The sequence below is a fragment of the Plecotus auritus genome (genome assembly GCF_963455305.1).
Source record: "Plecotus auritus genome assembly, chromosome: 2".
Lineage (NCBI taxonomy): Eukaryota > Metazoa > Chordata > Mammalia > Chiroptera > Vespertilionidae > Plecotus > Plecotus auritus.
The window spans coordinates 154792167-154816843 of NC_137771.1; the positions used below are offsets into that span (position 1 = coordinate 154792167).

At 38.3% G+C, this 24677-nt stretch overlaps 1 protein-coding gene across 9 annotated transcripts in view; it reads left to right on the forward strand.

Annotated features, from left to right (window-relative positions):
* The window catches only part of BBX (BBX high mobility group box domain containing), a 318462-nt gene that overhangs the window by 219127 nt on the left and 74658 nt on the right, over positions 1 to 24677 (forward strand). For all 9 annotated transcript variants that reach the window (XM_080656467.1, XM_080656468.1, XM_080656461.1 and 6 more), the window contains 3 exons: positions 410 to 652; positions 19241 to 19436; positions 24209 to 24276. In XM_080656467.1, the coding sequence (XP_080512593.1) occupies positions 410 to 652; positions 19241 to 19436; positions 24209 to 24276 (507 nt within the window). The remainder of the gene's footprint in view (positions 1 to 409; positions 653 to 19240; positions 19437 to 24208; positions 24277 to 24677) is intronic.

Below are 24677 nucleotides of genomic sequence, written 5' to 3' on the forward strand. Positions count from 1 at the left end.
TTCATGTTATCAGCCATAGGAAAGCACTTTATAAAGAGGAGAAAGACAACTCTTAATATTTGTGTACTTTATGTGAATATTTTTGTTAATCTTGAGACCCATATACCATAGAATAGTTTTATTCATTCAACAGATGAGTACTAATGTTACACCAGACATTGAGCTAGGTGCTGTGTAAGCAAATACAACACAATATAATATATGCTGTAATAGACATACTCAGGTTACTGTAGAAACTAAGCAGAAGAATACATCAGGCGTTGTTTACCAACCACTAACTGGTTAATAATTTGTTTTTAAGTTGTTTAAATGTAGCTAAAAAAAATACACTTTGAAAACCAAGACTAATGGTTAAAGCAAAATTATCCAGGATGTGTTAAACATTTGGCTTTTGTTTGTTTGGTAATAGGTTCAACTTCTTGGGGCTGATGGCCTAGAGCAAGATGTTGCTGAGACTGAAGATGATGAATCACCAGAGCAGCGAGCCCGGAGACCAATGAATGCATTTCTCTTATTTTGCAAACGCCATCGCTCCCTTGTACGTCAGAAACACCCCAGGCTTGATAACCGAGGTGCTACCAAGATACTGGCTGATTGGTGGGCTGTTCTTGATCCGAAGGAAAAGCAAAAATACACAGACATGGCCAAGGAGGTAGGTCCAATAATAAGGTTTTAAGGTGTGGTTGTGAGCAATCAATCCCATATTCCTCAGTCAGCAAATATGAAGGCCTAGCAGCAGGAAGGTGAATCCTGAATTAGGTGTTAAGAGAAAACTTAAGAGGTTTGTTCCTATTTCTGAGTTCTGAGTTCACCTTTCAAACACCAGTGGAGTGCCAAGAGCAATCTATTACCAAGAGGTTTTTTCTCATTGTATGTATTCTACTGATTGATGGAGGGGATTGATTTTTATGAATGGTGATTTATTAAGGAATGGGTTTTTTAAAATAGTTTTTCAGGGAACTCAGCTTCTGCTATCAGAAAGTGCCTGTGGTAAAGATAACAATCTTAGTTTACTCTGGTTGTGTCATGGGAAAGAGCTGATCAAGTTCTGATGCTATATAACTTTGTGACAGTATCTAAGTCAAATCTCTGGGTCTCAGCTTTCTTCTTTTTATGTTAGAACTAGAGGCCTGATGCACGAAATTTGTGCACAGGTAGGGTCCCTAGGCCTGGCCGGCAATCAGGGCCAATCAGGTTCCTGCCTCCCTACCTCCCCACCTCCTCACCTCCTCCTTCCCTCACTCCCTCAGCGCCCTGCTGCTGCTGCTCACCCACCATGTTCCGTGTTGCCCCCTGGTGGTCAGCACACGTCATAGCGAGCGATCAGGCTCCCATTTTCCCAATCGAACTCCCAAGGGAACACTTTGCATATTAGCCTTTATAGATGAGGATGTTGGACAAAAATTTGAATCCCCTCCAGCGCTAACATTTTTTGATTTTGTAGTATATAGAGCTATCAAGAGATATGCTTTGATTTGTTTCTGTTTTGTAGGTAGTGCAGCATGAATATTTAAAACTAGTAAATGATAAATGGCAGTGGAATAGGATGTACAGTGATGTGTGCATGCATGTTAACAATGTGTAGGCAGTAGTTTGTGAGAAGCATTTCCGTGTAAGAAGGCTATTCAGAGAGGTTGGACATTAATTCTATAATGATAGCAGTGACTAAACTTCTTCAAAAATTATACACTGGTCTGTTACTAAATTTATCTGAAATTAACAACAGTTCATTGTACAGGAAAGCAATATCATTGTGATTAAACCTGAAAAGTCTAATTCTAACTTTATTTCTTCAGTGTTGCCACTTGCAAACAATCTTGATTCATGAATCATGAAAACCCTGTCCCCAAGTATTTGGTTAAATCTGTGAAAAGATGAACCAGTAGGTGGCGAAATACAGTGTTTCAAATGACACGTAATTAGACATCTCAGTGTTTGGAAAATATTTTAATTGCTATGGTTTTATGGAGTTGTTTAACAAGGTAACATGGAACATAAAAATTTCTTAGGCAATGTTCAGGGAAATTTGAATCCAGAGTAAATGATTAGCCTGCCTATATGCTATGTAATTAATGCTCACATAGGCTTTAGGAATTGACTACTGTTAGAAACAGGATTTTAACTATGTAGAGCATCTAGAAAGTTTAAAATCAATTCCAGTAGCCTACATGGTTTTAAATGTTTCAGTAGATTCCCACTAGCTTAATAATACATAGTAAAACTTTCTCATTAAATAGCTTTAGATCTTTTCATAGTCATTCATGCTTATATGGTAAAATAAACAATTATCTGAAACCTTATAGGGACCTTCATTAGCCTCCTATAATTAAACAGTTGAGTTTGTTTTTGGATTGCTGTATTTGGATAACAAGCAGCCTGTACCAAGTATATTATTTATCCCAACTACTGCTAATTTACCAACTCAACAGGTAGCCACTTTTAAAAAGAAGAGGTATTATTTTTATACAGGAAATCCCTTACTAATTACTTAATTAGGGTTATAATATTTGCCATAGTGGTGCTGTAATAAAATTGTTAAGGTGGTCCCTGCAATCTACTACAAGAGATATCATAACTGATTCTTTATCTTGCTTCTTACCTAGTTTATATATGTTCTTATTAAATGTTGTCTTGTTTCCAGTGCACAGTGTGGATAATTCAACTACTTCCAAAATCATTATAAGATTGGTTACTATTCATAAGTGATACTTATTTGTTTCAATTTATTTACTAAATGGTTTTGAAATTACATTAAAGTGCAGGTAATTGTGATGTTGCTTTTTTGTGTGAATATTGCAGCCTGAATTGGAATATCAGTTTAATAAACAAAAACTTATTGCTTCAAGGTACCAGGTCTTGTGGTGGTTACTAGTGATAAATATGTTCTCAGTTCCTCAAGGTCCCCCTCAGCCTATCATTTTTATAATTGCTTTCTATGTGTAATCTTTCAATTTTAAACACCAATTTAAAGTGTGTTCCCTATTAGGACAAGACATATTCTTTCAGCATAGTTGACTGTGAATGTGAATGCTGTCATTATCAATCGAGTAAGAAATACTTAATTGTTTCCTTTTTGTTTTTAAAAGAAACATATTCTAAAACCAGCAGTGAGTAATAATTAATATGACTTTAGAGAAATTTATCTTTTACCTGCTAGAACTTTCTGTGACCCTTTCCTTGCATGATGGTGCAAGTGTGGCTGTTCACAGGTTCTGATTTCTGACTGTGACTGCCGTTTGGGACATGCAGAAATAGTTTTACTTTTTCTTTTAATGTCTTTATGTAATCTTACAAATATAGGAATACAAGTCTTTCTTATTGCCTAGGATATTGCTGGAACCATCCATTAGTCACTTAAACTAATAGTTATAATTAATTCACAGTCAGTTTAGAGAATCACATATCTTGACTTTTAGGTTGAATGGGATCAGTGCAAAGACGAAGGAGAATCCTGGAAGTCAAGGCAATTTTTAATGACCTTTATAATTCACTCTTCCTTCTTTTGTGTAGAATCAGAGACATGAGGCTGAGTGCATGCATTTGTTGATTGATTGATTCATCAACATTTTACATAAGCATGTAGTCAGTTGTGATTGTCCCGATTCTTTTTTATTTTTTTTATTTTTACTATTGTTGAGAATATTACAGATTACTCCCTTTTCCCCCACATTGCCCCACACTACCCAGTTCCCACCCTGCCCCAAGCCTTCACCACCCTATTGTCTGTGTCCATAGGTAATGCCTATGTACATATAAGTTCTTTGGTTAATCTCTTCCTGCCTCTCATCCCCACTTCACTCTGAGATTCCTCAGTCTGTTCCATGTTTCCATGCCTCTGGTTCTATTTAATTCATCAGTTTATTTTGGTCATTGATTCTTTGTTCATTTATTTTTATTTTTATTATCTTTTATTATTTTTTTATTGTTTAAAGTATTACATATATTAGTACATATATCTCCTTTTTTTCTCCATTGACCTTCCCCCAACCTCCCCTACCCCCTGTCGCATGCCCTCATTCCACCCCCCCAGTGTCTTGTATCCATTGGTGTGCTTATATGCATGCATACAAGTCCTTTGGTTGATCTATTTCCACCCCTCCCCAACACTCCCCAGCCTTCCCGCTGTAATATGACAGTCTATTCGGTGCTTTACTGCCTCTGTATCTATCTTTATATTCATCAGGTTATAATGTTTCTTTATTTTCCATAAATGAGATCATGTGGTATTTTTCTTTCATTGCATGGCTTATTTCACTTAACATAATGCTCTCCAGGTCCATCCATGCTGCTGCAAATGGTAAGAATTCCTTCTTTTTTACTGCAGTGTAGTATTCCATTGTGTAGATGTACCATAGTTTTCTAATCCACTCATCTGCTGATGGGCATTTAGGCTGTTTCCAAATCTTAGCTATGGTGAATTGTGCTGCTATGAACATAGGAATGTATATATCCTTTCTGATTGGTGTTTCTAGTTTCTTGGGATATATTCCTAGAAGTGGGATTACTGGGTCAAATGGGAGCTCCATTTTTAGTTTTTAAAGGAAACTCCATACTGTTCTCCACAGTGGCTGCACCAGGCTGCATTCCCACCAGCAGTGCACAAGGGTTCCTTTTTCTCTGCATCCTCGCCAGCACTTGTCATTTGTTGATTTGTTGATGATTGCCATTCTGACAGGTGTGAGATGGTACCGCATTGACTTTTTGATTTGCATCTCTCGGATAATTAGTGACTTTGAGCATGTTTTCATGTGTCTCTTGGCCTTCCTTCTGTCTTCTTTCAAAAAGATTCTATTTAGGTCCGTTGCCCATTTTTTGTATTGGATCATTTATCTTCCTTTTATTAAGTTGTATAAGTTGCCTATAGATGTTGGAGATTAAACCTTTATCAGTAATAACATTTGCAAATATGTTCTCCCATACAGTGGGCTTTCTTGTTGTTTTGGTGATGGTTTCTTCTGCTGTGCAAAAGCTTTTTATTTTGATGTAGTCCCATTTGTTTATTTTCTCTTTAGCTTCCATTGCCCTAGGAGTGGTAGCTGTGAAGAAATTGCTTCGGCATATGTCTCAGATTTCTCTGCCTGTGGATTCCTCTAGTATTTTTATGGTTTCCCGTCTTATGTTTAAGTCCTTTGTCCATTTTGAGTTTATTTTTGTGCATGGTGTAAGTTGGTGGACTAGTTTCATTTTTTTGCATGTATCTGTCCAATTTTACCAACACCATTTATTGAAGAGACTGTCTTGACTCCATTGTATTTTCAGGCCTCCTTTGTCAAATATTAATTGAGCATAGTGGTTTGGGTCGATATCTGGATTCTCTATTCTATTCCATTGATCTATATGTCTTTTCTTGTGCCAGTACCAGGCTGTTTTGAGAACAGTGGCCTTGTAATACAGCTTGAAATCTGGTATAGAGATCCCACCTACTTTGTTCTTCTTTCTCAGGATTGCTGTGACTATTCGACGTCTTTTTTTATTCCAGATGAATTTTTGGAGAGTTCTTTCTAGGTCTGTGAAATATGCTGTTGGTATTTTAATGGAGAGTGCATTGACTCTATAGATTGCTTTGGGTAGTATGGACATTTTAATGATGTTCATTCTACCAATCCATGAACATGATATGTTCTTCCATCTCTTTATGATATGTTCTTCCATCTGTCTACGTCTTCCTCTATCTCTTTTTTTTTTTTCAGTGTCGTGTAGTTTTCCGCGTATAGGTCTTTTACCTCCTTAGTTAAGTTTATTTCTAGATATCTTAATTTTTTTGGTGCGATGGCAAATGGGATTGCTTTTTTAGTATCCCTTTCTGTAAGTTCACTATAGGTGTATAGAAATGCCATAGATTTCTTGGCATTACTTTTGTATCCTGCTACATTGCCAAATTCATTTATTAAGTCTATTAGTTTTTTGATGGAGTCTTTTGGGTTTTTTATGTACAATATCATGTCATCTGCAAATAAGGACAGGTTTACTTCTTCTTTTCCAATTTGGATGCCCTTTATTTCTTCTTCTTGTCTAATTGCAATGGCTAATACTTCCAGTACTATGTCTAACAGGAGTGGTGAGAGTGGGCATCCCTGTCTTGTTCCTGTTCTTAGGGGAAATGGTTTTAGTTTTTGCACATTGAGTATGATGTTAGCTGTGGGTTTATCATATATAGCTTTTATTATGTTGAGGTATTATCCTTCTATTCCCAGCTTGTTGAGAGTTTTTATCAAGAAAGGGTGTTGGATTTTGTCAAATGCTTTTTCTGCATCAATTGATATGACTATGTGATTTTTATCTCTCAATTTGTTTATGTGATGTATCACGTTGATTTGTGGATATTGTACCATCTTTGCATTCCTGGGATAAATCCTACTTGGTCATGGTGTATGATCTTTCTGATGTAGTGCTGGATCCGATTTGCTAGAATTTTGTTGAGGATTTTGGCATCTATGTTAATGAGGGATATTCGCCTGTAACTCTCTTTCATTGTGTTGTCTTTATCTGGTTTTGGTATTAGGGTGATGCTGGCTTCATAGATGGAGCTTGGAAGTATTCCTTCCTCTTGAATTTTTTGCAATAGTCTGAGGAGGATAGGTTTTAGTTCTTCCTTGAATATTTGGTAAAACTGCCCTGTGAAACCGTCCCGTCTGGTCCCGGGCTTTTGTTTGCTGGAAGCTTTTTGATGACTGCTTCAATTTTTTCCATAGCTATTGGCCTATTGAGATGTTTAGATTCTTCCTGATTGAGTTTTGGAAGGTTATATTTTTCTAGGAATATGTCCATTTCCTGCAGGTTGTCCAGTTTGTTGGAATAAAGTTGTTTATAGTATTTTTTAACAATTCTTTGTATTTTGGTGGGGTCTGTTGTTATTTCTCATCTTTTATTTCTGATTTTGTTTATTTGGGTCCTCTCTCTTTGCTTCTTGGTGAGCCTGGCTAGAGGTTCATCAATCTTGTTTATCCTTTGAACGAACCATCTCTTGGTTTTGTTGATCTTTTGTATTGGTTTTTTGGTCTCTATGTCGTTTATCTCTGCACTAATCTTTATTATTTCCTTCCTTCTGCTTACAGTGTACTTTTCTTGTTGCTCTCTTTCTAACTATTTGAGTTGTAGGGTTAGGTAATTTATTACCATTGTTTCTTGTTTTTTGCAGTAGGCTTGTAGAGCTATGAACTTCCCTCTCAAGACGGCTTTCGCTGTGTCCCATACATTTTGGATTGTTGTGTTTTCATTGTCATTTGTTGCCATGATGTTTTTATTTCTTCCTTGATCTCTCTGGTAACCCAGTCATTGTTTAATAGCATGCTGTTTAGTCTCCATGTGTTTGATTTTTTTGAATTGTTTATATTGTAGTTGATTTCCAGTTTTATGCCACTGTGATCTGAGAAGATGCTTGATGTGATTTCTATCTTCTTGAATTTCAAGAGACTTTGCCTATGACCCAACATATGGTCTATCTTTGAAAATGACCCATGTGCACTTGAGAAGAATGTATATTCTGTGGCTTTGGGGTGAAATGTTCTGAAGATGTCTATTAATTTCATCTGGTCTAGTGAGTCATTTAGGATTGATGTTTCTTTGCTGATTTTTTGTTTAGAGGATTTGTCCAATGGTTATAATGGGGTATTAAAGTCTCCTACTATGATTGTATTACTGTCAATCTCTCCCTTGATATCTTCCAGGAGTTTTTTATGTATCTGGGTGCTCCTGTATTGGGTGCGTATATGTTTACCAGAGTTATTTCTTCTTGTTGGATTGCTCCCTTTAGTATTATGAAGTGGCCTTCCTTTTCTCTTGTTATGTCCTTTACTTTGAGATCTAATTTGTCAGATATAAGTATTGCTACCCCAGCTTTTTTTTCATTTCCATTCGCCTGAAAAACCTTTTTCCATCCCTTCACCCTCAGTCTCTGTGTGTCTTTTTTTCTGAGGTGGGTTTCTTGTAGACAGCAGATATATGGGTTGTGTTTTCTTATCCAACCCATTACCTTATGTCTTTTGATTGGGGCATTTAATCCATTTATATTTAAAGTTATTGATAGGTGCCTATTTGTCGCCATTTTTATTCTTTACCCTTGTGTTTCTTCTTTGCTTGCTATTTCTTTTTTTTACAGCAGACCCTTTAGCATTTCTTGCATTGCTGGTTTGATGGTAATAAATTCCCTTAGTCCTTTTTTGTCTGTGAAGCTCCTGATTTCACCTTCAATTTTGATTGATAGCCTGGCTGGATACAGTATTCTTGGATTCAAACCCTTCCTTTGCATGACTTTGTATATTTCATTCCATTCCCTTCTGGCCTGCTGAGTTTCTGTTGAGAAATCAGTCACTAGTCTGATGAGGGTTCCTTTGTAGGTAACTTTCTGTCTCTCTCTGGCTGCTTTTAAGATTCTTACTTTGTTGTTGGTGTTTGCCAATTTAATTATAATGTATCTTGGCGTCGGTCTTTTGGGTTCATTTTGCTTGGGACTCTGTGAGCTTCTTGGATTTGTGTGGGTTTTATCTTCCCTATATCAGGGAAGTTTTCTGTCATTATTTCTTCAAACAGGTTTTCTATTTCTTGCTCATTTTCCTCTCCTTCTGAAACCCCTATTATGTGGATGTTGTTTTGTCGCGTGTTGTCCCAAAGTTCCCTTAGGCCAGGGGTGGGCAAACTTTTTCACTTGAGGGCCACAATGGCTTCTTAAACTGGACCAGAGGGCTGGAACAAAAGCATGGATGGAGTGTTTGTGTGAACTAATATAAATTCAAAGTAAAGGAGCGGAGGGGAGAGCAAGAGAACCGGATAGAACAGCTGGATCCGGCCCGCGGACCGTAGTTTGCCCACAGCTGCCTTAGGCTCTCCTCCTGCTTTTTAAATTTTTTTTTCTAGAAGCTGCTCTACTTGGGTATTTTTTCCTACCTTATCTTCTAGCTCACTGATGCGGTCCTCTGCTTCTTCTAGTCTACTCTTGATACTTTCTGTTGAGTTCCTTACAGCAGCAATGTCATTTTTCATTTCTTCTTGGTTCTTCTTCATTTCCTCTTGGTTCTTACACATATTGTCTAATTTGTCTTCCATTCTTTTCAGCCAACTTATGACCATTTCTCTGAATTCTTTCTCTGACAGGTTGCTTGCCTCCATTTCGTTTACTTCCTTTTCTGGTCATGCCTGCTTTTCTTTCATTTGTGGGCTGTTTCTTTGCCTCCCCATGATCTCTCTTCTCCAGGTGTCAGGTTATGTAGTTCTCTCTCTCTTTTCCATGGTGGAGTGTAGAGCTCCTATGAATCAGCGTGTTCATGCCAACTGGGGACCGGTGCTGTGGGGTTCGCAGCTGTTCAGTGGGTGCCATAGTTGTAGATTATCAGGCTTCCGATAACATCCACTTTCCCCTTCAAGATGGTGCGGTCTCTACGTCCGAGCTGGTCGCTCCGGGAGGGAACCCAGCAGCAATGGGGACTGCCAGGTCAGGGTAGCCCTGTCCAGCAGTCCCACACCGTCTCCTGGAATCTAGCTGTCCCTCAATTCACCAACAAACACTCCCCGTGCGACCCTCAGCTGTTCTTTCTATCTGATCCGGGACAAGGCTTGGGACACGTCTGTCTATTCCGCCGCCATTTTTGCTGCCACAAATGAAGTTTGCTCTGAGCGCAGTTTAATTGGGGCTGTCCCAGTAACAGTCGCCATCACCATTGCCATCAGTCTTGGTGCTCGTTGCGGTGGAGAAGGGAGGCCCAGCCACTCCTGCACCTCATGTAGGTCTTCCTAGGCGGTTGCCTTTCTGCAAGCTCCCACCTCTCGGTGCCCGGTTCCCGTCTCTTACGTCGCGGTCACCGCCTCCGTCTGCTCCCCAGATGCTACCCCCACTCTATTTTGATTTTTAGATTCAATTATTGATAGGTATTTATTGCGCCATTTTATTCATATTTTTTTTCTTCTTTGTACTAACTGCATTTCTCTTGCTGCTTTTAAGATATTCTTTTGTTTCTAACCTTTGGCATTTTAATTATGATGCGTCTCAGTGTGGTCTTCTTTGGGTTCCTATTTTTGGGACTATCTATGCTTTGTAGACTTGTAAGTCTATTTCTTTCACCAGGTAGGGGAAGTTTTCTCTCATTATTTCTTCCAATAGGTTTTCAATATATTGCTTGCTCTCTTTTCCTTCTGGCATACCCATAATGCAAATGTTGGTATACTTTAAGTTGTCCCAGATGCTCCTTACACTGTCTTATTATTTTTGGATTCTTCTTTTTTTTTTTTTGCTCTTTTGATTGGGTGTTTTTTGCTTCCTCATATTCCAAATCCTTGATTTTTTTGAATCCTTATAAATTATTCTTTACTTCAGTTAGTATATGCTTAATTTCTTACTGGTCCTTTTTGAAATTCAAACTAAGACCCTTGCTGTGATGCCAGATAATCCAGTTCTTCCCCTTTTGTCTCTGGGTCTCCCTGTGCCATTACCTCAGTGCTGGAGCCCAGAGGGAGGAAGTCTGTGCATGTTCATGTACCAGCCCTTTAATAGTAACTGCTTGGTTCTCCAGCAGATTCAGTGTCACTCAGCCATAATCCCCCTGGTTTTTATTGTCTGAAGTTATGGGGACTTCTCTTCCCAGCTCTGGAACTGTGGGCTGGGGGTCTGGTGTGGAGCTGGGATCCCTTACTTCTCATGGGAGGCCTCTGCAGCCAAGATATTCCTCGCGATTGAAACAAATGCCACACGTGGGTCTCAGACCAGCCCATTCTATGCCTCTGCTCCTCCTACCAGTCTCAATGTGCTTTCTTCTTCTCTAGTTGTAGGACTTTCATTCAGCTAGCTTTCAGGTGGTTCTGAATGATGGTTGTTCTGTATTTTAACTTTAATTTTGATGTGATTGTGGGAGGCAATGAGTACCATATTCACCTGCCCCTCCATCTTGGTTCTCCTGTCCCCATTCTTCAGAGCAGGGATCTCAGGCTCTTTGGAGTTAGTATCTTGACCATTTATACATTTTTGAAGCTAGGATACTCCTGCCTATTTGATTTTAGTGCCCTTTTACTGTATCGCGGCAGCTTGCTTTAGATGCCAGTGAGATAAGTAGATTTGAATAAGTATGACAAAAATTGTAACAATAAAATGTGTCATGGGACTTAGGGGAAGACTCTACCTGTGCTGGGGTGGGATATTTCAGAAAAGGCTTTATGAACTTGATAAAAGCTGGCCTGGGCAGGTAAGGATAAGAGCAGATGTGGGAGAGTAAGAACAAGTTCAAAAATAAGAAAATTTGTTTTGTTTTACCCTAAGCCTAGCATATGTGTAGGAGAGTGACGAGAAATGATGATGTTAAGGAAAAATTAGGAGACCAGGCTGAAAAGTTTGGAGGCTTAGGTGTATGCCAATAAAACAGCTATGACATTAAATGTAATAAAATGTAATTTGAACGTAAATTATAATAGCCTTTTGTGAATGTTGGTATCTGTTATCAATACTCTAGCAAACATTGCCATTACCATAAAGCTCCATGGAATTTTTAGTGATTAGTTCTTCCTCCATATTTCAAGATAAGATTAACCTGTTTTGGGTTATTTATTTGCACCTGGGGTACTTTTTATAAAGGCCATTCATTCCCTTATTTTGGTTTCATCAGAAATGGATTCTTCTCCAAAAAAGATATATTTTCATTTTCTCATGTATTGTAACTCTGGCAAATTTTTGTTAACTGTCATGTATTGTGTTTAACAAAACTTGTATTACATACTTGCTGTGGCACCTTGCATGCTACTGCAGTGAGAGGAGCACCTCATTTATCCAGCATCCTTGAGAAGCTGATGTTACACATTGTTGCTCCTTTAAAGACTTTTTACTTTATATAATTATCCTGGAAATTTTATTTAAAATTTTGTTTACATACTTTCTTAATTAAAGTATTCAAATTGCCTCTTGAATTATTTGAAAATTTCAACTCATTATTTACAAACAAGAATTATTTTATAATCTGTAATTTGGTGAGACCTTTGTGAACAATTGCATTTTATTCACATTTCTGTCTGTGTATCAAATGAGACTATTTTGTTCTTTTGAATTCCTTCTTTGCTTTCCCCTGGGTCTTTCTTTTGGATCTACCCTCCACAGTATTGACATTTCTCTCCTTTCACTTCTCTTGGCTACCTCTAATGAAATGGCTTACTATCTATGGGTTTTCTGAATGTGGCTTAATTAGAGCCCCCTTTCCCACCCCACCCCCGGGGCATTGTGGAAAATAAAACCAAAAGTGTCAGCTCTGTGTTTCACAATATTCCTTGTTTGAGACTTTCCCAATTTTTGTGTTTCAGATATCAGTGCTTTCTTACTCTATTTTAAAAAATATTCCAGCATATGTCTTTGAAATGGTAATAATCAATTTCTGAATATTGCTCTGTTTTGTCCAGGTTTCTTTTATAAACATTTAACTCATTTACTCTTCAAATTAGTCCCATGATATAAATATTATTTTCCAAGACACTGAGGCCCAGAAAAATTAAGTGACTTGTCTAAGGAAGCAAGTTAGTAATAGCATAGCTGTGGTTTTCATACTTGGCCCTCTCCCTTCTCAGACCTTTCTGAGTTTCCACATCTGGAAAATGGCAGTAAAGATGCCTGCCCTCCCAGGGTCAAGATGAGATACAAAAAAGGTGATGTAGGTGTAAACATTCTATAAAGTTTAAAATGCTGTGTAAATGTTAGTTTTATTGTTATTCCTGACAAGCAAACTTTTGTTTGTTTGTATTTGATACCTCTCTACCTAGTTTTCACTTTTTTCATTAGGAACTGTAAACACAATGAAGGGCTACAGAAATGCAAAATTTGTCTTTGAAAGAAGAATCAACAAAACTAAATGTATCATTTGCCCAACTTGGCAGGTACTGTCCTATGTGATTAATAGCCCCCAAGAAAATAGATGTTCATTTAGGTGAACTAATGACTTGATTTATGCTAATTGTTAGTAAACACTATATTTTAAATATTCCAATAAAACAAAAGTATAAGGACTTTATAATAACCCCATAAATAGTGATAGACCTCATAGTGAGTGATAAATTGAGAATTTAAACTGAATCCCTTAAAACTCATTTTGATGTTGGTTTCAGATGTTAATATTTGGATGACTGAGGGACCTAATTCTGAAACATCATGCAAGAATTTTGCTAGTTTTATAAGAAAGTTCCAGTTAAGAAAGATGCCGTCACTAACACTCAGATTTCTTCTATTTCTTAGGTGTCCCCTTCCTCCCCTCCAAGGTTGACCTGCTAGTAAATTCTTTCCCAGGAAGATATTGCATCCTCTGCTATGAATCATTTAGTAATATGTTTTGGTAAAAATCAATACATGTAATGAAAATGATAATACTATTGTCCTCATGAAGGAATTATTACCAGCACCAATTATTTTTAAAGCACTGGTAATAATAAAGGCCAGCTTAAATGAACTTCTGATGTAGAGCTGTGCTGAAGACAACATAAAGCAGGCACAGTCACTGACCATAATCATTTCTCTTTCTCTTTCTCTTTCATATTCCACATTCCACATTCCACCTACCCACCTCTATCTCAGTATTTTGTGAGTATCGACTAGACCAGTGTTGGGCTAACTTCTTGACTCGAAGGCCACAATGGGTTCTTAAACTGGACGGGAGGGCCGGAACAAAAGCATGGATGGAGTGTTTGTGTGAACTAATATAAATTCAAAGTAAAGGAGCAGAGGGGAGAGCAAGAGAACCGGATAGAACAGCCGGATTTGGCCCGCGGGCCGTAGTTTGCCCAAGGCTGGACTAGACACTGGGGATAAAAAAGAGCATGAATCAGAGTCTCTGCCTTCATATTGTTTGCAGTCATTAGCCACACAAACATACAGGGTGAGGCAAAAGTAGGCTTACATGTGTTCATGTGGAAAATAATAGAATAATAAGAATAAACTGTGTTTCCTGTACTTACAACTGTGAGCCTACTTTTGCCCTACCCTGTATTATTTCTTTTTACACATGGTCCATAGGCGTTTCCCTGGTTCAGGCGTGAACAAATGGTTTTTCAAAGGAACGGTAAAAGGGGAAGCTACCTATGGGTTGAATAAGGACAAGCAAAAGGCCTGGAGTATGAGGGCTTTTATGGAAAACAGTAAAGAGAAATCACTATGAAGGTCAATACACTATCTCTATCACAATATTAATCTTCCAGAATCTTAAATTCAGTGTAAAGGATCAGTACAAGATAGTATTCATTAGTCCAATCACGTACATATTGAGCAAAGGGCTTAAAAATGTGGGGGATAGAGAAAATAGCACACCCCTTGTCTTGAGGAATTTAATGCTTAGATGGAAAAGCTGTAAATTCATGCTAAGAGACACAGGTCCATGCAAGCAGTATATGAACAAGTGTGGTCAGAGGCAGAAAGAGCCTCAGGGTGTGAGGATGTCTATCTGTCCCCGAAACTAGGCACCTCATCAATCATTTGCTCTGATTCAACCGTAAGAGACAGCAGAAAGGCTTAATCATTTGTGGTGATGAGGTTATTAAGGAAATGAATTACAGAGAAGGCTGAGTAAGAAAGAAATGAAAAAAGAGTGTATTAGTCTGAAGCAAATAGCTGAGTGAAAATATTACTTAGCATGCTGGTTAACCATGCAGGCAAAAATCCATCATCACAGGATTCAAAGGGCCGAAGAGATCGGCTCCACTCATCTGGATCCTTCCTGAGGGTAGGAGAGAAATCTCAGTTGTCCTCTAAGAGCATCCATGTTAGGCTACTGGTACTACCTCAAAAGTAATTTACTAAATATAATTTTCAAAAATCCCCTAGTAAAGTAAAAAGTCACTTCATGGTTTCCATTCCCCCCCACAAATTTTCAACTCATTAGATAACCTAAAGTGATTCTGCTTTACAGGCATAGCTCCTGACTTGCAAGGTGCTTAGTAAATGCTGGCTCCTTTCTCTCTTATCCCAACCACCACCACATTTCATTAGCAATAATACTAAATCACTGTTTTGCACTAATGGTAGTAAATGCATCCATTTTATGACAGCATTTTGCCTACTTCATATATGACAATGGCATTGCTATATACCAAAGACAAGACTTTATATTAATCTTTTTAAAATATTTTTTATTGATTTTCAAGAGAAAGGGAGAGAAATAGAGAGATAGAAACATGGATGAGAGAGAAACATCCATTGGCTGCCTACTGCACACACACACCCCCACCCGGTATTGAGCCCACAACCTGGGCATGTGCCCTGACCGGGGATTGAACCAGTGACCTCTTGGTTCATGGGTCAGTGCTCAGCCACTAAGCCACACTGGCCAGGCACCTTATGTTAATCTTTTAAAAATTGGGTCTCAACATTAATTTCCCAGATCATTGATAAGATGGGAAATTTGATTTTAAATTTATTAACTATTCTCCAACAGTTTGTTCTTAATGGGGGTTGGAGTGCTACCTAAAAGTCCAGTAGCATTTCTAGTTATTAATACAGTCTAGATCTGAACAGAGTGAAAGAGAATGGCAACCCTGGTGAAGTCCAGTAAGTAATAAGGGACCCTGGGAATGTCTGTACAAAAAAAGATAGCTGATTCTGGTGCAAATATGTGAAATATCGCCATAAAATGAAATCTACCAGAATATTGGAGGAGAGATTGCACAGGAAATTATCTGATATTTAAAAAAGAGATATAACACTTTTTTATTTTATAACTGCAGGGGGTTAACTGAACTTCTAACATAATACATTTTGAGACAGCTATACTTCTCTGTGGCAGGCAGAAATCACATTATACACGGGTGAAAGAGGAAAGGAAATCTTAAAAAATGACACTAATCTCTACTTCCTTAGTTCTAGAACCTTGCCCTCACAAAAATTTAAAAAATTATCATTTATTAGATAATAAGACTCAATAGCATTATCTGATCTGAATTCTTGTTGCTTAATTATCTTTACTAGAAAGAAAATTAGAATGTTTGATGTGATAGAACATTGAATTAAGTTTATGGTTTCAATAGAACAAAAATATTTTAAGTTATACATTAACCTGCAAAACTTTCATGATAAAACCACTCCAATAAATGTCACATACTTCAAAAACCGACTTAAGTGGCTATGGAATTGCTTGGTTGGTCTATTATGGAAAAGTCATAAAGGAAAAACAGAATGTAAGACTTAACTATTGATTCTATTACCTAAATTGGCTGTAAGGATTACCGTGGCAATTTTCATATATAAAAATTTGGTAAAGAATAATTTTACTCCCTAATTTGGGTAGTTAGGAGAAAAGTCAGTTTAGTAAGTCTGCACTTATAAATAATCAAAATGTCAGAATTTCTTTTTAATCTAATTTTGTTATTTTTTGGAAAGTGAATATGGATCTGGGTGAGTAATATTATCTACATTTCTGAAAGTGTAAAATAGGTAAATTCATGTTAACACATTTGAATTGTAAAATGCTTGTTTTGTTTTTAAATGTGTTCACTGAGGTTTAGTAAAATTTCCTTAAACAATTTAAACTTTCTTCTCACAAAATAGTTTATGTCATGAATTATTCAAACAGTGCAAAAGTTAACTTTTATCTATATCCCTTTGAAAGATCACAAATTCCAAAGTTGTCAAGATTTACTGTAGTAACTGGAACTTTCATAACTGGAACTTTCTTCTTATAAAACTGCCAAATCTATTAAAATTTCTCTTGACAAATATGTTAATTCATTTGTTTGAAAGTCCTTTGTCACTTTATAGAGTGGTGACCTTCGTCCAAATGACTGTGCATCTGACAAACCTAGCCTGTGTGTCTTCCCCTGGAACACAATAGTGATGCATGTGTCTGCTACTTCCATTTCCACCTCTCCCTGCCATTTGTCACTTTCCACCTCTGGACAGTAGGTCAGGCTCTTTGTCTGCCCAACTTTATATGTAAATGCCCCTGTGCACATGTAGAATGTGGTATTTCTTCTATCACATTTGGTATCTCCAAATACATTCTGCTGTGTCGTGGTAAATTCTAGTTTCTTCCAGTTTTGTGTCCCATTTTAATTATTTTTGTAAGAAAAATATAACTGTATCTTACAGTTTTTCATGCTTACCTTCCTCCTATAAGTTCCTATATATCAGTAGGCAGATATAACAGCTTTTAGTTAAAAAAAAAAAAGGAAAATTTGAATTAAGATAATCTACACTAATAAAAGAGTAGCATGCTAATTGACTATACCTTTGTGACACCCACCAGCCAATCAGGAGTGAGTATGCAAATTAAACCAACAAATATGGCATGTTAATTTTTGCATACGCAGGCGACGACGCAGGCATTCCGTACTACCCCAGCTGCTCCTGGCCTCTGGGCAGCGTGGGAAGGCAAAAAGGCAGCCTGGGCTGCAGCAAAAATGGGGCTCTGGTCAGAGCAAAGGCGGGGCTGGCAGCCAGGGAAAGTAAGGCCCATTCTTGCATGAATCTTAGTGCATTGGGCCTCTTGTTCTAAATAATTCTAAACCATTGACTAGATACAGTACAATTTTCTATATGATTTAAAGTGAAGTGCTGGGAAAAGTTTGTTGTTTGGATTACGTATACTTTATACCAAGGGTAAAGGAATCTTTATTTCCCATTGGGCTAAATAAAAAGCTTTGGAGCTTATACTAATAGTTCATTTTACACACAAAGAGACCATTTTAAAAGGCAAACTTATGGGATTAAAAGAATTGCATTAATTCAATAGAATATCTCCAGCAGTAATAACATAATAGTTGAAGAACACATGGAAAATCCATTTTATCAGATGACAATTTTTGCCAATCTTATATAATAAAAGGCAAGTCAACCGAACTGCTAAACAACCGGTCACAATGACGTGCACTGACCACCAGGGGGCAGATGCCCAACACAGGAGCTGCCCCCTGGTGGTCAGGGCGAGTGCTGCTCATCCAGAAGCTGGGCTCATGGTTTGCGAGTGCGGTTTGTGAGTGCAGCAGCCATAGCAGACATCCCCCGAGGGCTCCCAGACAGTGAGAGGATGCAGGCCAGGCTGAGGAATGCCCTGCCCCCGAGTGCACGAAGTTTGTGCACTGGGCTTCTAGTATATATAATAAATAACAGTAAATAGTTTTTATTTAATTTAGTCAGGAAAGGGGAAAGAAGTGGCAGATGTGGGAGAAAGAGCTACAGGAGAAAGCCACAGGAAGATAAAGGAGAAAGGACACTGTCAGTGAAGGCTGAAACCTCCCAGTAAAGACAAAGTTTGTGATGGGTTAATTGCAACATCACACACAACAGCTCTCAGCATGTTCACGTTAGTTGAATACATGTGCTCATTATAAAGCCCTGGGATGTTGGCAAGTGCAATTACACTTTACAGATGGAGGAATTGAGGCTGAGAAAGGTTAAACAACTTGCTTAATATGCACAGCTGGTTGAGAGTATAGATGGGTTTTGAACTCAGGTCCCCAGACTCTGCACCCAGTACTCTTTCTTCTCTGTGGCCTTGCATCTTCAAATGACTGAAAGTTATATATTATGTTGTCCTACCTTGTTCCCCTTCTTCTATTCTCAATCTTGGTTCATTTATCCCATAGGTGATTATTTTGCTCTGTTAGTTTTGCCTACATCAAAGCACAGGTTTAATTTTTATGGTACCTACCAAAGTATACAGCAAGCAGAACCTGGTCACTGCCCTGTTCACACTTTGTAATGTGTACCAGATACCATGCTATGCACCTCTGTTTACAGTAACCCTAGGCATTTGGTGTTATTTCCTATCTGTGGAGACAAAGGCTGAGGCCCAGAGGTGTTATATTCTCCAATTCGGGTCTCCATCCTTGGCCACCATAGCCCTAGTGAAAATGTTAAGGTTTGAACTCTGGTTTTTCTGTCTTTGAAGCCTTTGGCTCTTTCCACGACAAATAACTCCCTCATTCCACCAAGGTCAGACAGCTTTTTGTATACTAATAAAATATTGAGGGTTAAAAGATAAAAAATTGGCTGCTTCTGTACCCTCATCCCACAAATGAACTTTTTAGTAAATGAATTCATATTCTGAATTGTCATCCTTCTACAAGGAAAGCCATTGAAATTACTGAAAGTGGGTGGGGGTTTTTTCAATCATTATCCATATAGGGCAGTTGTCGGCAAACTCATAGTCAACAGAGCGGCAAACCGCGGTTCGCGAGCCGCATGTGGCTCGCGAGCCACAGGTTGCCGACCACTGATATAGGGTAATGACGTGAAGTCTGCTAGAACATTTTCAATCTATGTGTTCATTAAAACCTGTTATTTATTCTTTATTTATAGTATAAAGATGCATTTATGAAAGCAAATCCTGGCTACAAATGGTGTCCTACCACAAACAAGCCTGTGAAGTCCCCAACACCCACTGTCAATCCACGAAAGAAGCTATGGGCCTTCCCATCTGACTCTTCAAGAGACTTGCCAAGCCCCAAGAAAGCTAAGACTGAAGAAATACCTCAGCTTAACTTTGGAATGGCCGGTGAGTTTGAATACTAATTCTACCAGTTCTTTATTTAGGCAGTACTTTTACCAAATAATACAGAGAGAGAGAGAGAGAATAAAAAAGAGAGAGAAGCAAAATATATGATCAGTAGGAAATAGTGGCAATATTGCATATCTTAAAGCTTTGGAGCATACATAGAATGCATATGTATAATTAAAGGAGGTGTGAATTCCTGACATTGTCATTATGAAAAAGCAGACACCAACGTGGAGATTGTCAGGAGCTCAGGGAATTTTATAATGTAACCAAATAGTTTACAGACATACACTGTAAGCTATTTGAGTAAGCACCTTAGTTATTATAGGTACTTAAAGAGCCACAATTGTGTAGATCATCTGAGGATGTGATCCTCTAGGGCAGTTGTTCTCAACCTTTCTAATGCCACGACCCTTTAATACAGTTCCTCATGTTGTGGTGACCCCCAACCATAAAATTATTTTCGTTGCTACTTCATAATTGTAATTTTGCTACTGTTAATGAATCGTAATGTAAATATCTGTGTTTTCCGATGGTCTTAGGCTCTACAGCAGTGGTTCTCAACCTGTGGGAAAATAATGCTATGGTTGGGGGTCACCACAACATGAGGAACTGTATTAAAGGGTCGCGGCATTAGAAAGGTTGAGAACCACTGATCTAGGGCAAGAATATGAACAACTTCGTCACAAATCTGAGATGGATCTGACAGATGTTTCTTAGAGGGAATTCCCATCCTACCCCCTCTCCTGCCCCAAGTCTTGTATGAGCTAAGCAAATTTAAAAGTCCAGATGGCCTCATTTGTTATGGTACCTTTAATACTCTTTGGGTGGTAAGGAATTCTAAAGCATTTATAAACGTGAAATAAAGTATTTATACTCACTCTGTAAACTAAACGGCTCTGTCTTCCCTGGAAATTGCCATGGTAGTACTCAAAAGCGGAATTTTCCAGGATGAAATTGAGAGGGGGAAGCAGTGAAGTTGAGGTTGAGCTATAGGATTCCTATGTCCTTATTACAAGCAGTTTTCTTCTAATTGAGAGCACTTAACCATTTGTAATATAGAGAGCTTGGATATGAGATTGAACAATATTGTGATGACACTTTTTTTTTTTTTATGGCCAGTAAGCCTAATGTGATTTAATCTATACTTATAATAGGGTAATATTCAAATTGGTCAGAACGCTGTCATGTAACGACTGAACAGCAGGGACCTGAGGCTGCCTGGTGCCTGGCCGGGGTGAGGGACCTCAGGTCTCGCCCCTTACCTGGCAGGGCTTGACTGGGGACCTCAGGCCACGCCCTCATTCCTGGCGCCAGGCCGGGAGACCTCAGGCCGTGCCCCCTGCCCCAGCGCTGGGCTGGGGGACCTCAGGCTGCGCCCCCTGCATGGTGGGGCTGGACGGGGGACCTCAGGCCACGCTCCCCGCCCGGCAGGGCTTGACGAGGCCTCAGGACTTGCCCTTCACCTGTGGAGCTTGACGGGGGACCTCAGGCTGTATCCCTTGCACTGGTGCCGGGCTGGGGGACCTCAGGCCATGCCCCTGACCAGCAGGGCTTGACAGGGGACCTGAGGCTGCGCCCCCCCCACCCCAGTGCCAGCCTAGGTACCTCAGTCCATGCCCCCTGCCCCAGCGCCAGGCTGGGGGAACTGAGGCTGTGCCCCCCGCCCGGTGGGGCTTGACGGGGGACCTGAGACTGCACCCCCCCACACCCAAAACTGTGCCCCTGCCCAGAGGGGCTTGACGGGGTGGGGCCAGCTGGGTCTGGGTTTCCTGCATTTTCGAAGAGCGTGCAGGTGGTGGATGGAGACTTGACTCTGGGTCCTGAGGCGTGCCCCAGACTCTGACAGGAGGAAGGTTTTCATATACATTTTACTAATTTTCTTTCATTTCTGACACTTCTATTATAGAGAAAGGGCAAATAGCAATATTAAGATATTTCCTCTAATTAATTCCCTTTTAATGTGCATGAATTTCATGCACCAGGCCACTAGTTCTAATATAATGGTGGCATTCTAGGAGAACAAAGTCTTCAGGTGATTGTTATGTAGCTGTCTGTAGTATAATTCTAAGTGAGCTTCCAAAATGGTACTTCTACGTATCCCAGAAGAATCAAATCGGAGATCTTTCCTCATTTGAGCTGTCACTTTGTACTATTTTAGTTTTAAACCACTTACTAGTAGTCTTGGTGTGCATTCTGGACTTCCCACACCATTGGAGTGTTTTATAAAACCTTTCATTATCAGGACCAAAAAAGAATATATGGACAATGAGCTTCTAACTGAATTCCTTCAATTATTATTTATCTTCCATTGCTTTTTCTTCCTATTTTAAATCTAGGTCAGTCTGTGTAGTTTGTTTTGTTTTGTTTTATTGTTGTTTTTTTGCACACAATGGCTCTTTACAAACCAAACATAATAGTAGGTAAATTACAGAAAGCAATGAATGGTATCTGTTTATAGTACCATTTCTGACAGTTTATTAATCTAACTTTACATACCTACACGTTAAAAGTGGGACCCAGACTTTCAACCAAGATATGTACATGTCAGCTTTTAAGAACTGTGCTCTTTAAAGCAAAATATAGGAAAGAAAAAAGCAACACCTTTTCTGCATTTATCTCATGTAAGGCTTGTGATGGATGTTGGAAATCTGGGATCAGAGCCCTTGTTAAGTTAGTGTATACTGTACAACATTGGCTCATACTTCCAGTTATTCCCTTTTCAATACAATGAATGCAAATATATTTGCCTTTAATTAAAACATGGTTCTTAGCTATTTGAATCTCAGGGATGCTGTAGGCTTTTGGGGGCCAGTTTGAGCTTTTCCTCAACATGGAATCTCGTTTTTTGTTTTGTTTTCCCAGTAGTTCTTGGCACACAGCATTTTGCTATTTTGAATAACCTCAAAGCAATCAGTTGTATGATTTCCAAGAAGGGAAAGCTGTGTAGAATTTAACTTAGAACAAGCCCTCTCGGTGAAAGGAAAGCATATTCTTTATATAAATATATTTTGACATTTGTAAATAACATTATATAAATTAATATAAGGTATGTTGGTAATTTCTTTGTCTATGTTTTTGTGTCATTACATCAAACTTCTTGCAAAGTCACATTGGTGTATAACTTAAAATCATCATATGTGTGTTCCTATTTTACTTTATCATTTGAAGTAACGCAATTTTATTTTTATTAGAAAGCCATCATCCAATCCTCCTGATCTCTAAAATGATAGCTGCAAAATTATTCAACTGCCCAGAGAACCAAATGAAACTTTTCCATTTTGCTAAACTCATTTCCCTCTCCTGATTTTTTTAAAAATAGATTTAAGTATCTATTTAACAGCCCCAAAAGTTCTTAACTGTAAAAAGCCTTATTTCATCAAATCAGCATGCTCTTGTGTATTCTATGTGTGTGTCTTCCTGTGGCCACCTTTCTACATTAAGCTTGACCTCCTGATCATATGGTGACATATTTTCCCCTCTAATTATCTTTTCCTTTTTTTTTCTTAACTACCACAGATTTTTATTTATTTATTTATTTATTTCAATTTTTAAAATGTGGTCAGAGTTGCTTCATGAGTTCTGGAGACAGATTGTATACAAAGATATACTCAAGGACATGCATTTAAACAAGAATTCCACAAAGAAAAAGAAAAACTCCTGATGTCTTCAGGCAACAGTATGCCTAATGTTCCTTTTTAATTGTAGAGAGGTTCCCAAAATTAAAATCTAATTTATTTATTTACTTTTTTAAATGTGTTTCTGTTGATTTTAGAGAGAGAGGAAGGGAGAAGGATTTGAAAGAGAGAGAAACACTGATTGGTTGACTCCTGTATGCACCCCAGCCAGGTATTGAACCTGCAACCTGGGTACATGCCCTGACCGGGAATTGCCACTTAAGACACACTGGCCAGGGCTAAAAACTCATTGATTGAGGACCTACATGTACTATGATAGGCACTGCGTTAGGCATTTTCACATGTTATTTCATTGCAGTTCCAATATTTAAGACAATCTTAAAGGATATAGGTTTCTAATTGTCTGTAATACTTACTTTATTTAGATATAACCCCAGGTCAGAGATATATCAATTTGCTGTTTTTATTTTGTCTTTCTGTTTCTGTTGATTATTGAAGGAATGAAAACAAAGACTTTCAGTAATATAAAAAGGATTCATTTTAAATCTTAAAGCTATTTCAAGGAAGGGCCCGACTGTACCCCTAAGATTTAATATGTCAAAAAGACATCATTTTTAATTTTAAGTTTTAGAGAAAGATTGTTTGAACAAAGCCTACTAGATTTTGCAGGCCCATTTGTAAAATTTGTCTCTGTTTTCTAGTTCCTCTTACAGCCTGGTTCTTTATATCAGCCCTTATTTTACATGGCATAAATAACAATTTGAGAATAACAATTTCAAACTTCTAAGAAGATAAGCATAGCATTCTTTTGTTTAAAAAAAATCCACCTAAACCCTCCAGGCAGTAAGGAAAGAAGCACCAGATTAAGGAGATAATTCATGTTATAAACAGCTATGGTATTGAAGAATGTATTATGTTGGAATGGTGGGACCACAGTGCTATTTAAAAGCTGACAAAAGTATGTGTACTAAGTACATATATGCCAGGCATAATGAATTTTGAAAAGTTTTCTATAAAAAGTTATATGTGGTTCTGTTGCATTTTGATCGCTACTCTTTGTGAGTTTCCTTTTTTGACTCTGGATTATATGTACTTAATGGTTGTACATTGATGATTTATTTGTTTTTGACTTAGATCCTACTCAAATGGGAGGATTGAGTATGCTGCTTTTAGCTGGAGAACATGCGCTTGGCACATCAGAGGTAAGCCGGTTCCTCATTCTGCTCATGCTGGGGGTTGAGAATACAGACATTTGTATTCTGTTCACTCTGTGAGTTCTGCACTTCCACTGTTTACAGCTCCTCAACAGACTTTACTTTTGTTTTCATTGAGCTCTGTATGTGCATTGTATTGTGCCTTGAGTGTAACAGAAGTGGTGTGAATGATCGCAAGAGCAGATACAAGGCAGGTGCAGATTTTGAGGTTCTGTGAGCCTCGGGATGAGAAACGCAATGTACAGATAACTTGCATTTGCCATGACTGTGTCCTGCGTCAGTACAGTGGGTCCTATGATTCATTAAACTCTATTAATAACTTTCCCTACTTTTATCACATTCTCATTTAGACTTGCTAGTGAAAAGATGAGATATTTAAAAAAGAGAAA